The 25,260-nt window shown below is 35.8% G+C and overlaps 3 protein-coding genes across 3 annotated transcripts in view; 2 read left to right on the forward strand and 1 right to left on the reverse strand.

Annotated features, from left to right (window-relative positions):
• Positions 1-4,915, reverse strand: part of sspo (SCO-spondin) — an 84,436-nt gene extending 79,521 nt beyond the window's left edge. Inside the window, 6 exon segments of the mRNA XM_052595801.1 lie at positions 313-415; positions 1,799-2,022; positions 2,992-3,162; positions 3,307-3,389; positions 4,514-4,723; positions 4,863-4,915. Of these exon segments, the coding sequence (XP_052451761.1) occupies positions 313-415; positions 1,799-2,022; positions 2,992-3,162; positions 3,307-3,389; positions 4,514-4,723; positions 4,863-4,915 (844 nt within the window).
• A 4,348-nt stretch (positions 4,916-9,263) lies between these two features.
• Positions 9,264-13,832, forward strand: aoc1 (amine oxidase copper containing 1). Its single transcript, XM_052595530.1, has 5 exons — positions 9,264-9,411; positions 10,244-11,788; positions 11,956-12,244; positions 12,337-12,469; positions 13,491-13,832. Exons 2-5 carry the CDS (start codon positions 10,252-10,254, stop codon positions 13,758-13,760), a joined length of 2,229 nt encoding a protein of 742 aa, XP_052451490.1. The 5' UTR covers positions 9,264-9,411; positions 10,244-10,251; the 3' UTR covers positions 13,761-13,832.
• Positions 13,833-17,778: 3,946 nt separating this feature from the next.
• LOC128012960 (uncharacterized) lies at positions 17,779-24,611 on the forward strand. The gene is made up of 2 exons (XM_052595572.1): positions 17,779-17,829; positions 22,698-24,611. The coding sequence occupies exon 2, from the start codon at positions 22,705-22,707 to the stop codon at positions 24,307-24,309; it is 1,605 nt and encodes a 534-aa protein (XP_052451532.1). The 5' UTR covers positions 17,779-17,829; positions 22,698-22,704; the 3' UTR covers positions 24,310-24,611.
• Positions 24,612-25,260: the final 649 nt, after the last annotated feature.

The following is a 25,260-nucleotide window of genomic DNA, read 5'->3' on the forward strand; positions in this document are numbered from 1 at the left end:
AAAGATCATTTTAGATGAAAAACAAACTAAAAAAATATAAAAATGTTGCCTTTGCAAAAAAAAAAAAAAAAAAAAAAAAAAAACGAATGAATACTATTACTTAATAATATTGTACATTAATAATATTAAATAAAATAAAAATAACAAAAGCACATAAAAAACTACAATTTAGATAAATAACCAAACATGAAATCATTAAAATAAAAGCTTTTTCTAAATATTTATAAAACTAATCTAACATAATGAAGCTGTGATATATAACATGATACACATGTATTAGTAGTTATGAAAGTAGCTGTGTGTTTTTCATACCGTTTTGCAAGAGAGGTTCACCCTGCGCTAGTGTTAACCCATTAACAGTCACATTGGTTTTATGTATGGACACCAAGCCAAGACCCAACATCAGCCGCAGTCCCTAAAACACAGAACAAGCTCATACACATCAGCCAGAACCAGCAGCTGTCCTCAATTACTGCTGGACGCTGCACAAAACACAAAAAACAACCATACACAACATAAAGAATCACCATCATATCCCAAAGTCCCAAAACAAATTATGTGCTTTGTGTGTGACTGATGTTCAACACTAGCTGCCAAGTTTCTGGCTTGTTGGTTTCATCGATTTCTGTAGAAGCAGATGTCCAGTTTTTATAAATGACTGTTTTGTTTCCTAGAAAATAATCTGATGTGCTCATAGTGAACTGGAACAGACTGGAGCTAGATACAAAAATAAGTGCAATGAGAATATGAGCTAATTTTATTCAAAATATTCTTTTGCATCAAACAAATACACTAAACAAGTTTCCTAAAGATATTCATAGAACCTCTGGGTCTCAGGGTCAACATGAAATAGCATTTGCAACAGATTTTACTCCTGAATGTGATGTATTTTACTGTAAAACTGGATTTTCTGCAAAGATGTGGGACTTGATTGCATGCACGAAAAAGAAGGAACATTCTTTATAAATGGTTCATTTTCAATAAAAGATGTGTTTAGAATATACTCTTCATTCGCAACTTCATAAAGTAAAAGTCTTTGGGAAAAATGTACTTTTTGATGAAAGATTATGATTACAAAACGTGTTTTTAGAATAAAATGGTCTTTGGAGTAAGTAAATCATGCAAAATAAGTCTAGAAACAAGAATTAGGAAATGAAATGTGGTTCATTTTGATGTTATGTTGACTTTAGTAGACTGTATGTTTGAGTGAATATACTCAGAATGCATTAAATGCAGTTTGCAAACAATTTAGCCTCTAAATGTGATGCATTTCAGGCTAAAACTGGATTTTCAACGAGAAATAAAATGCAGTGAAACTTGCTTTTATCCATCATTTCATAACGTAAAGGAAAAGTCTTTGAGAAAAATCTAAAAGTACTTTTTGAAGAAAGATTAATGAAGATGAGAGAAACATTAAAAAAATAATAATATTATAAATATTTTGTGCACAATAAGTTTTAAGAAAATAAATAAGGTCCATTTTGATTTCATTTGCATGAAATGGCATTTGCAACCAATTTTTGCATTAGAAATTTGATTTAATTAATTAATTTGATGCATTCTTTTGATGAAAGATTATTAAAACAGAATAGAATTTTTAGAATAGAACAGTATTCAGAATAAACGAATTATCCACAATAAAAGCAGAAACTAGTACTAAGAAAGAAAATATGTTCCGTTTTGAGTTTACAATGATTTTTCTATAATACAGGTGTGTGTGTGTGTGTGTGTGTGTGTGTGTGTGTGTGTGTGTGTGTGTGTGTGAATATGAACTCATAGCGAGTGTGTGTGTGTGTACCTTCCGGCAGTGTCCCGCAGGATCACACTCGGTGCTCATGTACACGGCCCACGTCCCGTCCGTGGATGAGGCCAGCAGGTACGTGCAGCTGCCCTGGAAGTGGAAGTGTTTCCGGTCAAAGGTACGGTAGTGTGTCCCGCCCCAGCTCATACAGGTGCCAGACGCCTGCGGGTCACGAACACCACGAAACAGCCCCCCACGAACCACAGGAGAAGAGCTGACGTCTGAGGAGAGACAACGGTTGAGTCAGTAAACAACCAGGATATATAGCTTGAGGGAAATATTGCATGTTTTTTTTTTACAGTTCTACATAAATTTTATGTGATGCATATTTGTCAATCATACATGAATGAAACAGGTCAGACTTCTGTAACAGTACTAAGAAACCAAATGTTTATATTTCATTATAAATAAATTCAATTCATTTCAATTTTATGCATTTTAACTGGATTAGTCAAATAATTTCACAGCCATGCTTATACTTTTTTTATGATAAATTTTGCATCTATTTGATATTACTGAAATATTCAATCATGGCATGTGTTTTTCCATTATTCAAAATAATTATATATCAAAATAAACAACCTAATTCAACTTCATTTTTACAGTTCTACATGATTCAACTCAATTTTTAAAGTACGTTTAATGTAATTTATGCTGGCCAATTGAATTATATAGATTTGTTTATACCATGTAGTTAATAAACATGATGATAAACGATGCCATAATGTTTTGAGTGCAGAAAACTGTTTTAATTTATGCATTACAGACAAATATGCATCATATTAAGATTATTAAAAAGAGCAATAAACGAGTAATAATATTTATAAAGTGCTATGACAAGTCTCAGTTAGCCTTACACAGTAAACATGGCAATTAAAAATAAATAAATAAATAAATAAAAAGAAAACAAGTAGATAGAATAGAAACAGAAGAGAGAAAGCTAGTGTTAGTGTTAGAGGGCTTTTTTTTAAAAACATTAAAACATGTGCGAGTGCAAGAGTGGGTCAAGTGTTTTTTTTTAAATAAAAAAGAAAACAAATAGATAAAATAGTATTAGAATAGAGAGTGCAAGAGTTAGAGGCTCAAATAATGATGAAATAGATGTGTTTACAGCCATGTCTTGAAGAAGGCTAACACATTTCAAATGCATGATCTTAAATTCAGGCCTGAATCTGTTTTTTGGGGATAACCTGTCAGGAGCGTGTAGGTGCAGGACAGACAGGTCTGATCGGATGCGTTTCTCCAGCTTAAACCCCACAGGTTACTGCAGCACTGCTCCAGAGCCATCAGAGACGAGTTCTGAAGCCCAGGAAACTCCTCACACGTCCAGGTGGAGAAACACTGACCCCGGGCACCAACCCCTGGACACAGACAGACAGAAAAACTCAGGAGATATGACCAGAAATGCACAAATGCACTTATGAGACGTCATATGCAAAGAGAAATACGAGCATATTCTACAACAAATTCTACATCTGATTTAATATGTAGACATCTGATCTCACCCTGTGAGCAGTCAGGTCCGGCCCAGCCTTCACAACACTGTCTGACCGTCCGGTTCACTGTCTCTGTCTCAATGTCTGGAGGTCTGCCAGGCAAAAACACCAGCGATCAACAAAACACATGCATGTGATGTGATCATATTGCCTTTTTTAAGATTAGTTCCATACATGCTTAAATATAAAAAATGGTTGCATTTGCAATATTGGCTTTGTAAGGATAAATAAGCAATAGATGTGAACGTTAGATGTCTGGGATGCTCTGTAATCAACCACAAATGTTAAACTCCACAATGAAAAAGAGGAAGAGTGCTAGATGCAGACGTAAGCCACGTAAGCGATGTGAAGGACATTCATCTTATTAGACATGAGTCGCAGACATTATTAATTGCAATTGCCTCCAATGAGACTTATAACTACAAACAAGAGCAAGCAGAAGAGAGTCTTCTACACCATTCCTGAAGAACTTCAGCTTTCAGACAGGTGAGTACTTTATGGTTTATGCTAGATTTGACTATCCTAACAATATCTGAATAGGGTAAAAGGTGTAAGATTAAAGGTAAAAAGTAACAACGTCATTTCGTAAAAACAGGGGTTAATGTCTGTCAATTTAATTAGACATTAGAATATAAATAGTAACTAAACAACAATAATACATTTTTTTATCAGCAGTTTTTTCATTACAATGTTAAGAATTAAGTGGCAAAAATATGTATGTAAAAAAAGAAATCTTAAAAAAATGAATTATTTTTGGTTTTGGTGGACAGCGTGATCAAGGTGTTTTTATAAGACATTCAACAAAAACATTAAATTAAGTCTGAATATATTTCTAGTAATTCTGATGACAAATAAGCACATGTTCACAACTCCAAGATCTTCTGGAAATTACACTTTAAAAAAAAAAAAAAAGACTTAATATATCCAGGTTTTTCCAACACTTTAAGACTTAAAAAATATGATGTCTCTTTTCATCTAGAGTTTTAGTTGTTTTAGCTCATTTTAAGGCTGGGTAATCTTGAAGCCCCGTTTTTGAGAGCCACTAGATTACACACACACACACACACACACACACACACACAAATCAGTTTATATAACCTCTCCGCCCCTTTTTACAGTCTGCACAATCCTAATATTAATGCATATTAATGTTTGACATAACTGAGGAACCGTATCTAATCTGACAGAATGAGTGGGGTACTGATGTCCTCCTCACTTGAATATGTAACAGGAGGCTTTAGGTCCCTGTCTCTTGTAATAAAGTGCGATGCCGTCGTCTCCTCCGTGTTCATGCCTCATTCGCTCCACATCCAGCCTCCAGCCCTGAGTGTTGAACTGATAGACGGTGGAACATTCCACCTCACGCTGATCACGGGGGGAAACCAACCTCTCCACCTTCTCCTCCACCACACGTTCACACCAGTGCCTGCATCACGAAGAGTTTGTTTAAATCACTAGCCCTAAGATTAACAAAGCTTGACTTAGCAAGCAAACAAAGGCTACAATTTAAAAATGTGAATCAGTATTTGTATTTCTTAAAGTTAGGTTGTAGTAAAACATCTCACCCCATGACCACGACCAGATTAAACCCCAGAAGAGACACGAGCAGAAACTTCATTGTGTCTCTGAAGAGCTGAAGTTCTTCACCATCAAGGTCAAGAAACTGCAATTAAAGAATGAATTAAATTATCTGAGGATGAAACGCCCACTGAAAACAATTATTTAGAGCTAAACAATACAGTAGATTTAATATATACTACTACCAGTCAAAAACTTGGACACAAATTTGTTTTTCATGATCTTTAACTGCGTAAGCTTCTGCTTATAAACTTGAGTTTAAAGTTAGTTAGTTTTAAAAATTAGTTAAAAAGACCATTTTAAGTGTGCCTACATATTAAGATGTTTACCATTTACAAATATATGTTTATATATTGTACACACACACACACACACATGCCAAAAAAAAAAAAATTATATATATATATATATATATATATATATATATATATATATATATACATATTATACCATACTGTATATACTTTATATACTTTATATACTATATAACTATATATACTCCAATTATTCATTTAAAAATTTATAAATTATATATATTATATATATGTTTTGAGAGAGAGAGAGTAAATAGTAAAATTTTAAAACTCTTTTCTAATGTCTTTAACACTTATTTAACATGTTTTTACATCAAGTTATGAAGTTCAAAGGGGTCAAAATCAATATATTTATTTCCTAATAATAAATTTTTTGTTTGTTTGATTTTTTAAATGGTAATTTATAGATTATTGCTGTAATATGTTTTTTAAATTGGAAGACAATGATTAAAATTAACATAAAAAGGCAGAAGTTGAAGATGAAATATAGTAATTATTTAGATAAGCATGAGTGAAGTGAGTTTTTACCTGAGTCGTCAGAGTTGATCAGGAGCACAAAACGTCTGAAATTGATTCTATATTCCAGTATAGATCTTTTTTATTCCATATCCATACAGCAGTAGAAAATCTCCGTAATTTCCACAGGTGTTGGTGGTTATTTGGTTGTGTTGTGTGCTGGTTGGTAGGTTTTAAATGGTGAGGATGGAGAGTCCCATGGCAGCAGGTGTAAGGCGTGTCATTGGTGGAAAGTCCGGTGGGTCACAGCTGTACATGCATCCATTAGCTCAACGTTTGATGACGTCAATGTTTAGCAGTACTCTGTCCTAACCGAGGAAAGGGGTAGTGAAGTTACCAGTATCCCTCTGGTGGAGGGCTGTTTGTGCAAGTCTAATCCTGTAAAGACTCACTTTGGTGGAAGGATTTCAGGGGCGTTTATTTAATAAAGTAAGTCAATAGGTGAAGACCAGGGGGCATGTAAACGCAACCAACATCACTGGCCCAGAGCTTCAAAAGAGATTTGGGGGTGTCCAGACACAAACACAGCTGCCACCATCTAAAATTTCCAACAGTCTTCCTCTTTATTTTAAAATACATGGCTTTTTAGGATGCTCTTTAATGATGAAGAACAAGAGTGTAAGGAGCAGTGTATGTCTTTCCATCCAAGATCCATGCAGTATTGTGTTTGAATGCGTGACCTCTGACCTTTACAGGAGGTTTGTAGTTTTCCATGTTAAAATGCTTCCTCCAATCACAGTAGAGTCAGTGTTAGTCAGTTTGACTTCCTAAAGTGTGTAAATAAGAAAGGTTCAAACATTGAATCATTTGTTTGAGTAACATTAGGTTTTCCTTTTTTTTAACACTAGTGGTACAGAACTTTAAATCGTATAATTCCATACAGTTTTTCTATTCAATATCTGTAAAATATCATGCTTGAATGACTGACCGCTGACCTTTAGATGAGGTTTGTGTTCTCGCCATTTAAAACCAACCAACCAACACATAAACTGATGTAAGAACTACTCAAAAGCCTATGGGAAAGAAAACAAATCTACTGCTCTATGGATTAAAAATTAAATAAAATGAGCATAAAGACCAATACAGGAACATATAAAGGCGAAGGAATAAGTGTGTGAAGATCTTAAAAGAACATTTTGTGCTTAAGAGCCAAGGAACGCTGTGTCCCTACCAATATCCAGTCACTATTAAATTGTCTCAACCAATATTTAAAAAAAATGTAACCACTGTGGTTGTAATTTTGGCAGTATCTGAAGTAAGTCATACCACTGATATTACCAGAGAATTTAGTCAAACGAGTAAACCGAGCACTGTTCAACATTCACTTCAATGGTATGCAATGACAGAATTTTTTGTTGTTGTAAACATCATGCTTTTTCACTTATTTCACTTAATGTCATAAAACTAGTGAGATATTCCAGTAGTACTACTGACAGTGTGTTGTAAACACGGCTTGAACAGCTCCAACTGATTAAAACTTAAACTTAATTCACTAGCAATAACATGTAAAATGAGCCATTCTTTTAAAAGTCTGATATTGAAATATCTGCACAATCCTTGCAATGCTGTGCTTGAATGAGTGACCTCTGACCTTTAGGGGAGGTTAGACTTCCTCTAATCCCAGTTTGACATGTAAAAGTCACCGTAGGTTATTTGGTTTGACTTCCTGAAGAGTGTAAACAAGATCAATTCAAACACTGATCTATTTGTTTGAGATTAGGTTTGCATTTCCATTTGTAACAATAGTGGAAAGTTAAAAACTTACTCTGTCATTGGCTTAAACAAGTGAACTTTCCAAAGAACAGCCTCTGTTTTGGGAGTCGGCGTATTTTGGCTTTCTGTACAGTCTTCTTATTAGACTAATTATTATGTTTTGTTTGAGGAAGAGATGTGGATGGCACAGATGCACAATAACTAAAGCAAACGGCACACGCTGTCTCTAGATTGAGAAATAGACATAAAATGTATGTCAAACATTAGTTTGTAAACAACATTTGTATCAATTTGTTTCCACATGCTACAGTGACAAGCCTCTGCATTCATTTGTTCATGGTTTTTCAACCATGATTCTTGGGAAAAACAATAAAATAGTTTTAAATAATGAGTCAGAGTTTGAAATAAATAAACTACAGTATACTTCACAGAGATATGGACACTATAATTTGATGTTTATTTGTCTCACGTCCCATTCTTTTGAACTTTTGTATTAACAGGCTATTTGAGCGTTTGTTTATAACATGTCTTTCCAGCTAAACATCTGCATCACAAAAATGTACACAGCCAAGGCATATGTGTTAATATTTGCAAAGCCAGAAACCTGATTATAATTTTTATATCTGGAGTAAAACTGTTGAAGTTTAAACATAACACAGATACGGTCTCATAAAACTGAGAGCCAGCAGAAAAGATCTTATAAACTTAAGACAGTAATATAAATACTGCACTTATAACAGATTACTACTTTCAGATGAAGTGATTGTCATTAAGTTTTCTGCAGGCCAGGGTTATGAAAGACTCAAGCTAATAATTAACCATAAGAGTCTCACATTAGGTGAGGAATGATGGGCTGTTTCATATCAGGTGGGTCTGACCAATCATATATCTGTGCTGTGAAACTATCAGCCACTACAGTGTAATAACAGCTTCAGCTGCATGTCCAATTCCCAGTCCCACATTGCTCTCACTGTAATTCACTTCAGCTGCCAGATTTGTGTTTCACCCTGTTGAAAAAATGCATATGAACTGTATTGATCTAACATATGTGAACTGAATTGCATGTTCACTGCATTTTAAAGTTTCTTCACCAGGGTTATTATTTTTCATCATAACTCCACATTGCATTAATTTCCTAGTGGTAAACATTTGCTTCATTAATGCATTTTAACTTGACTTGCCTTTGAAATATCTTTGATATTTTTGGCTTCACCACTAAATGTCTTACCTGAAAGAGTGAAGACTGCACCTAAATTCTGCATGCAATGACATGCAATAATTGTGCTTGAAGAACATTCAACATGCACTTGTTGTTAACTGCTAGTAATCTGAGTATACATTTTTAAATAACAGATGCTGTTATTGGCATCTTTTCATGCCATAGTTGTTTTACATTATCTTTTCAACTTGCTTTATGCTCTACATTTACATTGCATTATTTATCTAACTGTATATAATTCTGTATTGCATATTCCACGTTCAATATTGCATTTTCTAATTTGCAGTGATATAGTGCACCATATGTCACAACCATTTGTGAATTAAAATACAGATATAATTGAGTAAAATATAAGGTAAAAGAAGTATTTTTCTTCCTGATATTTGAAAATTTACTAAAATCCAATATATGTGTTACATATAAACAGTGCATACACCTGCCTGTCAGCATGCAACTGTGTGGTATTATCAATTTTACACTGAAACAGATTATGATAGTCTGATACCCTGTGAAACATCCACAAATGTGCACTGATTATGCAAGCAAACCCATCAATCATCTCTTGCTTTGTTCTTCTGAAGTTTTATGACCTTCTGCTGGCCAATCACCTTCTGTTCAAGAGAGGTGGGTGGTAGATAAAAGCAGAAACATCATAGCTGTATGATTCAGAAGAGGACTGCATCCACTGGCTGATCCAAAAAACACATTGCAGCTGTAGCAGCCACACCTTCGAGGAATTTATCCAGCCTGCAAACTTGGAAACAGTATCTGAAGGTAAGCTCGTTCATTGATTTCTGCTGCTATCATTAGGCGCTCATTTTTATTCTAATTACAAGGTGAGTCACTGGACCTTTATGCAAAGGAGCGTTACATAATAGTGTAATTGAATCGACACTGCCGCAGAAAATGTCAGAAACAGATTGTGGCAGATGCAGAAAGAACACAGTGACATTCTGTGCAGCAAAGAAAACCCTGAAAACATTACAGCTTTCGGGTGACAGAAAACCAACATCAGCCCGTTACAGCTTAAGAAAGATTGCTAACAGACCTCACCGGGGTAATTACAGTAGCATATTTGTTTATCTGTTTCTCATCCAAGTCAGAGGAAAAACAAGCAGGAAGCTGTGAGGAAGAGAGAGGTGTTAGCTCACACCATACTTTTATCTTTATTACTATAATTTGGTTCAGATCTTCTGTGCAAAGGACGCACTGATTCCAAGGGAGAGGTGCTCTAGAAATGATAACCTATGCTTACAAGAGCAGCTTAAACTAGATAGGAAAGTTTGAAAGACTTTACGTTAGCATTACAAAGTCTGAAAATTTACAACAGGTTGAAGTGATAGATAGATAGATAGATAGATAGATAGATAGATAGATAGATAGATAGATAGATAGAGGTTTTGTGTTTTAGTAATAGTTGGACAATTGTAGCCATGCTGGTGTATTACCAGTAAAAAAAAATGGTGCATGGGTGGTGGAGTGGTTTAACATAGCTTGTTAAGGTAGCTAAGAAGAGTGATGGGGACCAACACACAAATTTGTTAAAATTAGTATAAAAAGTTGAAAACTAGAGTGATATGACATGAGTGGCTTGTTCACTTTGCAGGAGCCAAGATGTGGTTCTCTTGGATGCTGCTCCTGGCTTCGCTAGCTACGTCCACTGCTTCATCAAGAAGTCGAGAATGGGCTCATCACGGAGCTGCGATGTTTGCTGATCTCACTCCAAAAGAGATGAACGCCGTGAGAAACTACCTCTACTCCTGCAGCGAGCTGGGCCTCACCTCGGCAAAAGACAAGTCCCTCAAGAAGAACAGCATCCTCCTTATGGAGCTGCATGTTCCTCATAAGCACGAGGCGCTCCGTGCACTAGACAGAGGACAGGCGAAACCTTCACGACAGGCACGTGTGGTGGTGCAGTTCGGCAACCAGGCGGTGCCAAATGTTACAGAGTACATTGTCGGACCCCTTCCTTTCCCAAGGTCTTACCAGGTGAAGACGTTTAAAGGTGGCCGTCCGATCCGTTTCGAGTCCAGGCCGATCTCCTCTGTGGAGTACGAGCATCTCAATAGGGTTCTAGAGAAAGTAGGAGCTAAAGCAAATAAGATTCTGCAAGAGAGCACTGGGTTTACTTACGGCAACTGCACTAATCATTGCTTGACCTTCTCAGACATCGCTCCTCGTGGGTTGGCGCCGGGAGAAAGGAGGACGTGGATCATGCTTCAGAAGTTTGTGGAGGGCTACTTCATCCACCCGGTGGGCTTTGAGGTCCTCGTTAACCACAGAGATTTGGATCATGAAAAGTGGACGGTGGAGAAGGTGTGGTACAACGGGAAGTATTTCGACAGCGTGGAGGAGCTTGTGGAGAAGTATGAGAAGGGGACGATCGATAAACTCAAGCTGCCGGAGCATGATGAGGAGGATCTTTTCTCAACCTACATTCCTCGTGGACACATGAACACACCTACGAATATTCATGGTGCAAAGCTTGTTGAACCCCAAGGCCGCAGATTCCAGGTGGATGGGAACTTTGTGGAATATGCCGGATGGTCCTTTGCATATCGGGTTCGCTCTTCGGCAGGGTTGCAGATCTTTGACCTCCGCTTCAACGGGGAGAGAATAGCTTATGAAGTTGCACTGCAGGAAGCCATTGCCTTTTACTCTGGAGATTCTCCAGCTGCCATGCAGACCAAATACATTGATGCTGGATGGGCGATGGGCACTTCGGATTATGAGTTGTCTTCTGGGATCGACTGTCCGGAAATAGCTCATTTTGTGGACCTTTATCATTACTATGACACGGACAAACCTGTGCGTTACAGAAACGCACTTTGCATTTTTGAAATGACCACAGCGCTTCCTCTGAGGAGACATTTCAATAGCAATTTCCAAGGAGGCTACAATTTCTATGGAGGCTTGGAAAACCATGTTCTGGTGATCAGAACTACATCTACGGTGTACAACTATGATTACATTTGGGACTTTGTCTTCTACCAGAATGGCGTAATGGAGTCTAGAGTGAGTGCGACTGGGTACATCCATGCAACTTTCTTCACTGAAAATGGACTGAACTATGGAACCAGGGTTTACAACTATGTTCTTGGCAACTTGCACACGCATCTAATTCATTACAAAGTGGACCTTGACATTGCAGGTGAGTTTAGCTCTTGCTTGATTATCAATGAACAATCTAAAGTCAAATAACAATCTATATTTAATGATCTCTGTGCACAAATTACAACACCATAGGTGGCAAATATAAGCCAATTGCATAACATGTTCCACTGAACAGAGATAATTATGCTCTTTCCTTTTGTACAGGGAGAGACAACAGTTTTGAAACCATTGATTTAAAATATGTTAACTTTACCAACCCCTGGAGTCCAGGACACACCATTGTGCAATCAAAACTGCATAGGACTCAGCATGAAACTGAACGTAGTGCTGCCTTCCGATTTGGCAAGAAGTTTCCTAAATACTTGCACTTCTACAATCCCAATCAAAACAACAAGTGGGGACATAAGAAGGGCTATCGGATCCAATATAACTCACATGCTAACAGTGTTTTGCCCAGGGGATGGAGGGAGGAGAATGGTATTACATGGTCAAGGTCAGCCTAAGCAATTAATTTGAAAGGAATAGCACATTTGTCTTTTTTGCACTCTATTTTTGAGCAAATCTTTGTGATTTTGTTGATTGCAGATACCCGTTGGCTGTAACCAGACACAAGGACAATGAAGTCACCAGCAGTAGCATCTACACTCAGAATGACCCTTGGGAGCCTGTTGTTTCCTTTGAGGAATTCATTCGCAACAATGAAAACATAGTTAACCAGGTACACAGATGACTTATAGATACTTGAGTTTGACCTCCAGTACCAAATGGACCACATGCGGTTCATACGGGTCCTCTTGGGCACTAAAAAGTAGACACAATGCCAACAAACGTATCAGCATTTAAACAGGAGTATGAGTAAAATTTGATGACAAAAAAAGCTACTATTACCAACTATTCAAAATAGCTGAACTCCAATTACTGTATTTAAATAGTAAATAAACAAAATTATCTTGACACTAATAAAAGATGCCAAATTTGCAGATTATTAAATAATTAATCAGATTAACCAATGTAGTAAATAAAAGTTGTAAACAAATAAAACAGAATAATATAAATGGAAACATCAATTAAATGTCTTGTAATGGCCAAAACTCTGGAACAGGAACAGCAAAAAAAAAAAAAAAAAATAATAATAATAATAATAATAATAAAATAACAAACTACTAGTCAATAATAATAATAAATCATTGTGTTATTTAGATTATTTAAGTGTTGTTTTATTACCAATATACTAGTATAGTTTTTAGTATTTATAACTTGTTTTAGATTTTAGATTTTCCTTTTTTTCAAGTTTTAGTAATTTTGTAATTTGTGTATGTTTCAAATATGTCTATATATTTTATTAATTTTATTTCAGCCTTAGTTTTGGTCAAACTAAAATGTTTTTAATAGTTTTAGTTTTAATTGACAATAATACCCCTAGCTGGCAGTAGATAAACTACTATACAAAAAAATAGCTGCAAGCAGCGATGGCGGGCTCAAGCCATCAGTGCAAACGCATCAGGAAAACTGTGCCCAGTGGGCAAGTTCATGTACAGTGACCCTCTGGCAGTCAGGTTTTAAGGGATTCGGCAATTAAAGGGTTAATCCGAACCATCAAGACTTTGAAATCACATGCACAGAACATTATATATAACTTTAGTAACACTTTACAATAAGGTTTAATTTCCTTTGGGCTTGAGCCCTAAATATATAAAAATCTTAAAAACCACAATCAACAATTATATGTTTCTTGGCAGGATTTGGTTGCCTGGGTGACAGTGGGATTCTTACACATTCCTCATTCTGAAGACATTCCCAACACAGCGACTCCCGGAAATGCAGTGGGATTCTTCCTGCGTCCCTTCAACTTTTTCGACGAGGACCCCTCGCTCGCGTCCCGCAGCACGGTCATCGTGCGACCAGATGAGAAGGGCCAGCCGAAGGTTCAGAGATGGACTCCAGAGGTCGTAGGTCACTGTGTCTCAAACGAGCCTTTCTTCTACAACGGCACATACGCTGGAGTCTAGACAGAGACTGAGCTTGTTTCATATTGTATTAGTGTTTGTTCTGTATATAAAATTATAAAAAGATGAAATCTGTGATGCTGATGGTGTCAAATATTTACAGTCATAAAAAATGGAGTGGACCTTTTTACTGGGATCTGAACAAATAAACATCAAATGCTTTAAATGTAGAACAATAAAACCTCACAAGCTTCTGCCCTTTTTCAAAACTTATGCATGGTAAAGATGACTATGACAATATGAGTGCTTTATATGTATTTCTGAACTGCAGGATTTTAAGGATATTTACTGTAAGTGTACATATAATGTATTGGTAACACTTTAACACCTAGTTGCCTATTAGCATGCATATTACTAGAATATTAGCCATGTATTAGTGCTAATTAAGAACATATTAATGCCTTATTCTACTCGGACCTCATTTTACATCCCTAATCTTACCCAATACCTAAACATAACAACTAACTTACTAACTATTGATAAGCTCCAAATTAAGAATATATTGAGAGAAATGTTGTAGTTAATAGTTAACAAGTGTCATCTATTCTAAAGTGTTACCAATTTATTTTCATACAAGTTTAGCAGAAATTCTAAATTTTTTTAATTAGCATAAATTTAATTATATAAGCAAATATGTCAATATATGTATATATATGTGTATGTGTGTGTGTGTGTGTCTGTATAATGACATGGGTATGATACAGGTATTACAAGGAGAGGGTGACTTATGAGGACATAACCCATGTCCCCATTTTTCAAAACGCTTATAAATCATACAGAATGAGTTTTTTTTTTGAGAAAGTAAAAATGCACAAAGTTTCCTGTGAGGGTTAGGGTTAGGTGTAGGGTTGGTGTAGGGACATAGAATATACAGTTTGTACAGTATAAAAAACATTACGCATGTGGGATGAACCCACTTTACACAAAACCAAACGTGTGTGTGTGTGTGTGTTTGTGAGAGTGTGTGTGTGTGTGTGTGTGCATGTGTGTTACAATAATAGAGTAAGCAACTAAGAATTGGAGGATGGACTAAATCTGTTTAATTGTAATAAAAATATTATAAAAACGCAAAATGCAAAGTCCAAAAAATAAAAAATAAAATAAAAAAATAATTATCTTAAAAATGTCCTTAAATAAGCTTAATTTTCCTTATTCAAAATATAATACTATTTTCATTCAAGTAGGGTTGATCGTTTGAATGAGTTTCACCTGTAGAATTGTTTTTGAAAATAAATGTGAAATGATTTCATGCTAGTGTATAATTTCACACACTGTGAGCAGTGTTGGTATTGGTTGTCATGGTAACCGTGAGCAGTGGGATGAAGTGAGGACCCTTGAGATCCGTTAGTGAGCGGATGTATCCATGGAAGGAGCTTATCAGCGGAGAACATCCAGGATGCAGGATGGCGTATCCGTGAGCGCTCTGATCCCGGCGCTCCTGTATGGGGTGAGTGTGAGCGGGAAACAGAGGCTCCCTATGCAAACACATCCATTCTGGAATCTCTCCGCAAACAGACCATAATTCACCTGAAGAGTCTCCCAGGGAAACCAACAAGAGATGGGTGGAGAAACAGAGATTCAACTAATCTTACAATAACCTGATTGATTAGAATTATTTATAGTCACTTTAAAAAGCTTGCAAAGGATAATGTAAACATAAAATTAATTAAACATTGTATTGCAAACTATTTAACTGTAGTACATATATACATAATTATATATAATACAAAAATGTATATTATAAATAAATTAAAACATTTAAAACCAACACCAAATGAAAATATATGTATGTAATATGTATAAATTAGATATAAATCATTGTTTTCACAAACATATTTCATTACATAAGTGAACATCGGCTTTAGATCTAAATTTTTTATAATTCTAATCTTAAATATTTTGATACATTTTTACATAAATACAAGTCAGTGTGAAACAGCGGCTGAAACATGTGACTGTTGGTGGCCAATAAGACATTCTTTTCTCTCTTAACTGTTTGTTCAGGTTTTTACAGTGTATGTCTGTAGTAACGATGAACAGGACAGGGATGGAGTAGTAAAGCCGTCTTATATAGGATGACCATTCTTAAAACTCACCATGGCAACAACAATAACAGACGTGTCACATTACATCAGTTTGTTTGTGAGAGTCTTCAAGATTCCTTTTTAAACACACAAGTATATAGGTTCCTAAAGTGATAGATAATCTTAAGATACTGTATTAGTTATAAATGTTTCTACAAAGATCATTTAGGATCTTACTTCTGATTGATTATTTTCTGCATTTTTGCAGTAATCAATCTTGATAATATTAAACTTTTTTTTTTCTCTGTAATGCATTGGAAATAAAGCTTACAAAGTTAAATGAATAAAAAAAAAGTGATCATCAACACAGAAGAAGGTTAATGCAGCAGGAACAATGAAAGCTGAATCACTTTTCTGTTTAATACACAACTGAAAGAGATTGTTGAATTGTGTTTGGAGACACTTCCACTTAGTGGCTATGTGAAGAAAATACAACTGCATGAGTGAAAGTGTGATCTAAGCAGAGATTGATGTTCAGAAAAAAGAAAAAGCCTTTTTATACTACATTCTGTAACACAGATCTTAAACTGTACATCAAAACACTTTCAAAAATGAAAACAAGAAACTTTTGAAATCTGCTTTTCTGTTTAGTATTATGCTTTTTTACTGATCCAAAATAAAAATATATAAAACCTTTGAATACGTTGTTACCTTGATACACAGCAGCAAAATTCATATTGTTTTACAGATTGTTATAATAAACAAAACCTTTCCAGTAAAAATAAATGATTTGTCTCATTTCTTATATGTGTAGGTGAGCAAACGAGCCCAGAATGTGAATGCAACACTTTTTAATTTCAAGTTAAGTGTTTCCCATAGAAAACCATTATAAAATGCTTAACACATTAAGACAGTGACAATGGAGGACTAAATTCTGTATACTTCTTAATAAAATATACTATATACATGTACGTGAGAATATAAAAGGGGGAAAAGTGCCTACCTTGCGGTTTAACAAGTTATATACAGTTGGTACAGTTAAGTTAGCCAAATTCAGTGTTTCAAAATGACCCGCTGTTTAAGAGTGAAAAACTGGTGGGTTCTTCCAGATGAGCAAATACTTTATATAACGTTACACTCAAACAAACTTTGATATGAATAAGTTTACTTATGCTTGTTTTGAGTCTTATGATGTCAACTGATCTTTCTTACAAACATGCTGCAGTTTCAGTGTTTTGCCCTTCAGCAATCGACACCAGTTACGGGAGTGAAAACCTTTTAGAAATGCTAAGAAAGTACACTTAACACAAATATACAACCACACTAAAATCTGTCGTATGAAAGACTTACAAATAAGACTTACAAATAGTGATTACAATTATATTATATATTATTATTATATAACAAATTATATTGTATTAGTAGTAAAAGAAACAATGCATCAAAAAAATAAATGAAAAAAAAAAAAAACCTTGACTGGATAATTCCTGGTTAAAAAAAAAAAATCACTATTTTATAGTACTTCAGAGTTATCCATCAAAAAACCATGGGTTACCATTTATGTTGCATTTGTTCCTTTGTACCCTAAACTTGGGAATGTAGCATAAACAACAAAAAACTATCAAAAATAGAAATGTTGCAAGTATATGAGATTAAGCAGTGTGTTAGTGGTTCAAACTGAATCCAATTGCATGAACCATGTGTGTGCCATACAATACCAAAACTGTTTTTTGTTAAATTATTGAAAGTTAAGTTTTGAATGAAGTGTTTCATTTAGCAAAAGATCCGAAATGTTCTGATAATTGTGTGTGTGAATTGTGTGTAGTGTTTTGACAAAATGAGCCTTGTTTTTTACATCGTGCCTAAACGATCATAAAAAAAAAACAAAAACCTGTAATCTTGCTGATCATAATGTGGTTTTCTTAAAAGTCATATGACTTTCCGAAAATGGGTGTTGTCTTCAGTATAAATCAGCTTTCTGCTCTAGTTGTTGGTTTAGTTCTTTTCGTCATCTGAAGAAGGACGGGCTGTTCAACACAAAGACTATTGTAAGAATATCCATTTTACTGAATTATGAGCTGAATAATGCTTGTTAATGAAAATGTCTTATGCGTTTTAATTTTCCCATTAAAAAAAAAATATATATATATATTTCTTATATATAATATGTATATATATTTTTTTCAAGCATAAAAATGCTTTGTTACTTAAAGACTCCCAGCTTTGGAACCAGTTAAGACATAATCTCAATCATTAACAGAAGGATAAAGCTACATCATTATTCACTGTCATCTGTCTTATATGTTACAGTTTTAAAAATTGCTTTCAAAAAAACATTTAAAAAACAAAATTCGCTCATGTGCCTAATATTTAGACCAAGTCCTCAAAACTATGAGCCAGCTTGTATGTTAATGTTTGAATATAAACATAATATGTAAGCTTTATTTCTAAAGTGCTGTATACAGTATAGATTGTTTCACAGCAGCTTCACAATATTATCAAATTCTGCTGTAAAACAACTCTAACAAGTCAATAGTGTCATTATACAACTCAAATCAATTCAGTATTTTTCAGTTCAATTGCATAACTGTAAATTCATCAGATGTACATTACATGCATACTGTATATACAGTGTATATGTGCATATGCATTTATATGCTAGTGCCATGACAAACTCATGTCCAATGCACTCTGAACAAGCAAAAGACACATGAGAGTAGTGTTTTACATTTTTCTCATCTATGTATGTGGCTAATTATTTTAGTGTTTGTGTGTGTAGAGTTACAGTTTATTTCAATTGCTAACAAGCATTTATGTGTGTGAGGGAAAAACAAACAAACAAACAAACATAAAAATGCACAGTCCAGCACACATTCTTACCCTCTCTCTTTTGCATCCACAAAACCAATTCAAAGAGGTCTTATTTACTCGATGTAATGGAAAGAGCATCAACACCTGACTATTCCTCCAACTGAGTCTGGAATCAGCTATTTCTAAATATTTCTAAATATTTAGTGATACGTTACTTAAAATGCTTATCAGTTGTTACAATATTTAATATAGAGTTTTTTTTCAATACTTTTGAGTTGCTGCTGTTGCAGAAGTAGAGGCTTTACAATATATTTAAAGTTTTTATGAACATTGCTGAGGCGACCCTTGTTCCTCTGAGAAAACAGGGGACTTGCATTCTCAACTACCTCGATGACTGGTTCATTCTTGCTCAGTCTCAGGATCAGTTGTGCGAACACAGGGACTTGGTGCTCTCACACCTCAGCCTGTTGGGGTTTCAGGTCAACTGGGAAAAGAGCAAACACTCCCTGATGCAGAGGATCTCTTTTCTCTGTGTGGAGTTGGACTCGGTCGAACACACAGCATGCCTCACACAGGAACTTGTTCAGTCGTTGTTGACCTGCTTGAATACATTCAATAGCAGGATGGCAGCCCCACTGAAACAATTTCAGAGGGTCCTGTGGCATATGACTGCTGGGGCTGCTCTATATGTGATCGCTTCAACACTGGCTTCATGGCCGAGTCCCGAGGTAGGCGGGGCAATGTGGCAGTCACCAGGTCCAAGTTATACCGGCCTACCACCAAACCTTCACCCCATTTCTGGGCTGCTCAACCGGGCAGCCGGCAAGATGTCTCAAGCTGCACTACTGGGAGAATGGCGACTCCATCCCCATGATGTTTCGGAGCTAATCAGGTACACCAGTTTACCTTTCCAGAAACCTCTCACTGGCAGTTGTTCTCAGTGCTCCTCATGACAGCCCCTCCCTGGCAGATTCCTTTGAAGAAGGATCTTCTAACTCAGAGACGGGCACTCTATGTGATACCAAAAATATTTTTGGGTATAATATGTCACAGCTCACTTTATCATTTATTTACATAAATGATCCATAGTGTCAAGTCAAGTCAAGTCTGCTTTATTGTCAATTCTTCCACAGTACATACATTCAGAGAATCGAAATTGCGTTACTCTCAGACCCCCGGTGCATACAGATAACCTTGACAGTAGAGCCTAAAATTCTAGATCAAATATAAAATGTAGATACATACAACTATACAATAAGGGAATGTAAAAAAGACATATAACAAAATTAAAAATCAAGTTAAATAAAGCAGCACAAGGCACATGACAAATAGAGTGCAAATCAGTGAAGTAACCAAACAGTGCAGATAAAAGATTTTTAGTGCAAAAAGAAGCTTATTCAGTCTGATTAGATTGACAAAGGGCTCAAGAGCAGTTATTTTATTTAACTGACTGATGAGGTAGTGGAATGACGCCAGTTCCATGCTGAATTAGGTAGTGAGCAGACCAATGCTGCACAAAGTGACTGGTGCATGTCATTGTATATTAGTGGGGGGGGCGGGGTGAAAGGAATGGGGTTATGGGAACAGAGGGCTTTGCGGGTGAGACGGGTTCCGTAAATGTCATGGAGGGAGGGGAGAGAGACACCAATGATCTTCTCAGCTGCTCTCACTATGCGTTGCAGAGTCTTTCGGCAGGACGCGTTGCAGGCGCCATACCACACAGTGATGCAGCTCGTCAGGATGCTCTCGATGGTCCCTCTGTAGAAGGTGTACATGATGGGCGGTGGGGCTCTGGCTCTCCTCAGTTTGCGGAGGAAGTAGAGACACTGTTGTGATTTCTTGGCCAGTGCTGCGGTGTTTTCAGTCCAGGAGAGGTCCTCTGTTATGTGCACACCCAGGAACTTGGTGCTGCTCACTCTCTCCACAGTCGCACCGTTGATGGTCAGAGGAACGTGCTGAGTGAAGTCAACAACAATCTCCTTCATCTTCTCCGTGTTCAGAGAGAGATTGCTGCCACTGCACCACCCGGCCAGGCGACTCACCTCGCTCCTGTAGTTTGTCTGATCTTTGTTGCCACCACAGTTGTGTCATCCGCAAACATAACAAAGAAGTTGGAGTTGTTTGACGGTGTGCAGTCGTAGGTCAGCAGAGTGAAGAAGAGGGGGCTCAGCACACATCCTTGGGGGGCCCCAGTGTTCAGTGTGATGGTGCTGGATGTGTTGCTGCCGATGCGTACTGCCTGAGGTCTTCCAGTCAGAAAGTCCAACAGCCAGTTGCACAGCGAAGTGTTGAGCCCCAGCTGGACCAGTTTGTGAATTAGCTGTTGAGGGATGATTGTTTTGAATGCTGAACTGAAGTGTATAAACAGCATTCTGACGTATGAGTCCTTTTTCTCTATATGTGTGAATGTTGAGAGGACGACAGTGGCGATGGCATCATCGGTCGTCCTGCACCCACTAGTAAAAAAAAAAAAAAAAAAAAATATATATATATATATATATATATATATATATATATATATATATATATATATATATATATATATATATATATATATCTGCTGTCTGAATAATTTTTGGTTTGACTGTGGATTAATGTTTGTTAAAACTAGGTAAAAAGTAATTCAGTCAAGAGCAGTGAGTAAATTCTTTCTTTCATTTTCTTGAATTAACATTAAGAACGCAGACAGCAGTTAGTAAATTAGGCATGGTCACTTTAGGATACAATGAATGCATCCATTATAATGATACACATCTGATTTTTTTTCAAATGTATACTTTCACTTAAGGCATAACCAACATTTTTTTTTACATACTTTCCAAGATGGATTTTTTGTCTTATTTTGAATATATTTGTCGGTACAAGAGCAAGAATAGGCAAATTCCGTGTTCAAACTCTTTGAGACACCTCTGTTTGCATGTGCCCCCAACACCAGAACACCATGGTGCTGAAGAGGGCTCTTTCACATCTTTGCTTGTTAGGGCGACAGCCCTAAGTGCATGTAGGCTAGTCTAGGAACAGCATAGTTCAACACATTTACATTACAACACCGGCCCTCACTGCCAAAAAAACAGAACGGCCCACCGGGAATACTCCAGGTGCTCCCGATTAACCAGTCCGGGCCTGGCTGTTAGAGAACATTTTAACAATTGACCACGTAATACAATTTTATTTAAAAATCATACAAACATTTTATAAATACACTGTTGCAAGAAATAACCATTTCCCAACAATTCAACCAAAAAAATCTATCAGATTTTCTCCACAGTCCACATTTTATAGCATGTTCTGTGTTTGCTACATACTATAGATTGTAGATCATTGTGATGGTACAGCAAACCATTATTAATCAAACTTAATATAACCTTTTCTTTTAAATTTTAAGATGGTGAAGTTAGTGTTGAGAAAAAGATGCCTTATTATTTATTATATCAGTGGTAAAGCAACTGTCACTTCACTGAAAAAAGTGCATGTGTTTTGTTACTCTAAAGAATATTTGAAATGTTTAAATTACACTGGGCTACTATTGTGGAGAAGAGAGGAGCATTTGCTCAGGCTGTGGACTGGTAGCACTTATGTTGTTACAGATTTGCTCAAAGAGCATTTAAAGGTGTACATATTTTGTTATTTTTTGTTTTTGCATTTAGTTATGTTTCTGCTGTGTCTGCCAGATAAGAAAAGCTGAAAAGAAAACATGCAGCCAATTTGTTATAAACTCTTTGAGTTTAAAAATGTGTCATCCAGTGACCTGTTTCATCTTTGTGTCATTTTTTATGTAGCTATTTAGTTATTTGAAAATAATCACCTCTGAACAAATATGGAGTCTGCAATTTTCAAATCGTATTTTTATAAACTGTGTATTGTTGTTGTCTTTGTGTACTGGAAGCTTGTAACACACAAAAAAAATTCCTTGTATGTGCAAACATACTTGGCTATAAAGGTTTTTCTTACTTTGGATATGTATGTGTGTAATTTAAAAAAAAGAATTCAGTTGAGAAGAAGTAAACTGATTATTTGTAACAGTGTAATTGTTTCTATGATTAAGCCATTTTTTTTTTTTCAGTGTATTCACATGCAATGTCTTGTTTTCTGCTTTATTTGACAGACAAAATATGGCCAGCTTGGAACAAAGACTGAAGAATATTGATAAAATCATCAGTCAGAGTAGTGAAATTGGACGTCATGTTCCTGCTCGATATAATATAAATCCAGGAGCAGACCTTCATGATAAATCTAAGCCATATAGACAAAAGACCTTCGGGGAGAGAAACGACAACAATAAACCTCATAAAACCATTCTGCTGGTGGGAGAAACAGGAACAGGAAAAACAACCCTGATCAATGTGATGATCAACTACATGTTGGGTGTGAAGAGAGAAGACAAAGTTTGGTTTGAGATCACTGATGAGCTTACGTCTGAACAGATGAGTGATGAGCTCTTAGTTCAAAGTCAGACCTCCAGACTCACTATTTATGGGTTTTATCTACAGGAGAGTCCAATCGATTTAACAATCATTGACACACCAGGATATGGAGACACTCGTGATATTAATAATGACAAAGAGATCGCAATGAGTTTGCTTAATTTAAGCAGATGTGATAACAGTATCAGTGAAATACATGCAGTGTGTCTTGTGATTAATTCAACCCAAAATCGACTCTCTCACAGACAGATCTACATATTTGATGCTGTTCAGTCTTTATTTGGGAATGATATTGCTGAAAACATTGTCTTGCTCTTCACACACTCAGCTGGACAGTCACCTAAAAATGCTCTGATGGCTGTTAAAGTGGCAAAACTCAAGTGTGCAGAAAATGACAAGAATCAGCCCGTGTATTACCTGTTTGACAACTGTCAGTCAGAATCTGCTGAAGAAGAAGATGAAATGATACAAAAACTATCATGGGATCGCAGCTATAAAGGAATGGAAAATTTTTTCAAGTTTGTTGAAAACATAAAACCAAAAACTTTACTGATGACTCGAGAAGTGTTACAACAACGAAATCAGTTTGAAGCAAAAATTTTAAATTTACGCTCACGTGTTCAAGAGGTAGAACAAAAGCACAATGAGCTTAAACAGACCAAAGAAGCTCTGAAGAAAAACGAGGAATATGTTAAGGACGAAAAAAACTTTGAGTATGAAGTTGAAGTGCAGTACAAAGAAAGAGTTGATATTGATCCAAAAAGGTGGCGCTTGACTAAAAAGGCAACATGCTGCACAGTTTGTGAGGAGAACTGTCATTATCCAGGATGCTGGTGGGCCAAAGATCTCTCATGGTGCAGCATGATGAAAGATGAGCACTGTACAGTGTGCTCAAATAAATGCCACTACAGCAAACATGTCAAAGAAGCAAAAATATATGAGTCAAAGACAAAGAAGGAGAAGAGGACATATGAAGATTTAAAGAAGAAATATAATGTCAAAATTTATGACACTGTATCTGTGGCCACAAAGTTGGAAGAAAAACTGAAAGAATTAGAGAAAGAGAAAATAAAGATGGTGATTGAAGCTTTTCACTGTGTGGAAACACTGGAGTTGATCGCACTCAACACTGATTCACTGCACACACTTCAGCACATTGATGCTCTGATTGAGAAGCTGAAAGAAATAAATGAGCCTGAAAAGGCCAAAACACTGGAGGACATCAAGAAGAGAGCAGGAGAAGAAAAACAAGGAGCACTGGGATACATAAAATGTTTATTAAGAAAAAAATAAATAAATCCCATAGCTAGTTAAAAAAAAATATACGTATATATAAATTCTCTTTAAAAAGTGTTCTTTTATGTGATATAAAGCTGCATTGTTATGATGTACATTTAAATTTTTTGAGTTTGGCACGGAGTTTGGTGTTTATGTTCAGTCTTAAATCTGTATGTTGTATTGTCCTGCTGGATTTAATCAACAACAATTAATCAGACAATTGTTGAAACTTCATTTTAATTATCTCTAATGCTCAATTTGCTCTTAAACTGTGACATTGATGGACTGTATAATAAAAATGCATATAGTGAAATACACCTGCCTAGAGTACTGAATCTGTCTGCTCTTGAAAAAAATATATTCACTAATTTCAAAGTAACTTGTATGTGGTCTCAGTGGTTTATAGAAACAGACCTGTCCCAGATAGCAAACGGCCCAGACAGCAAGCAGTGTAGTTCAAGTATATTACTATTATTATATGGACCACAATGTCTGATGGTTGTTCAGTTCTATATTAGTTGATGTGGGTGCAATAATTCCAAATGAATTTTCCAAAAAATTAAATAAACTAAAATGAAATCTCTCTTAGCCTCCCTGACTGTGCTGCCATATGCCCTGATCATTGTATAGGCCTGCTTAAAGTACAGAACTCTATAGTTCAGCAGTGCCTTGCTAATTCAGAAAAAACGCTCTGTAGAATTTACTGGTTTAACAATTTTTTTGTTTGTTTGTTAGTGTTGTAAAATACAGTTTTAAACTGTAAAATTAGCAGGTTGTTTTGCAAAGATGTTTAAATTTTTGGTCTGTTTCTACAGAATTATTCTGGCTATCACTTTTATTTGGTAAAAAAAAGCATTTGTTTATTTATTTAACACAGTGAAGCCAAAGTATATTTAAAAAAGATTTAAATTAACTAGACACAAGTTGCTCTTTTAATGATGCCCTATTATTATTGCTTGACAAATT

Source organism: Carassius gibelio, chromosome B24 (assembly GCF_023724105.1).
Source record: "Carassius gibelio isolate Cgi1373 ecotype wild population from Czech Republic chromosome B24, carGib1.2-hapl.c, whole genome shotgun sequence".
Classification (NCBI taxonomy): domain Eukaryota; kingdom Metazoa; phylum Chordata; class Actinopteri; order Cypriniformes; family Cyprinidae; genus Carassius; species Carassius gibelio.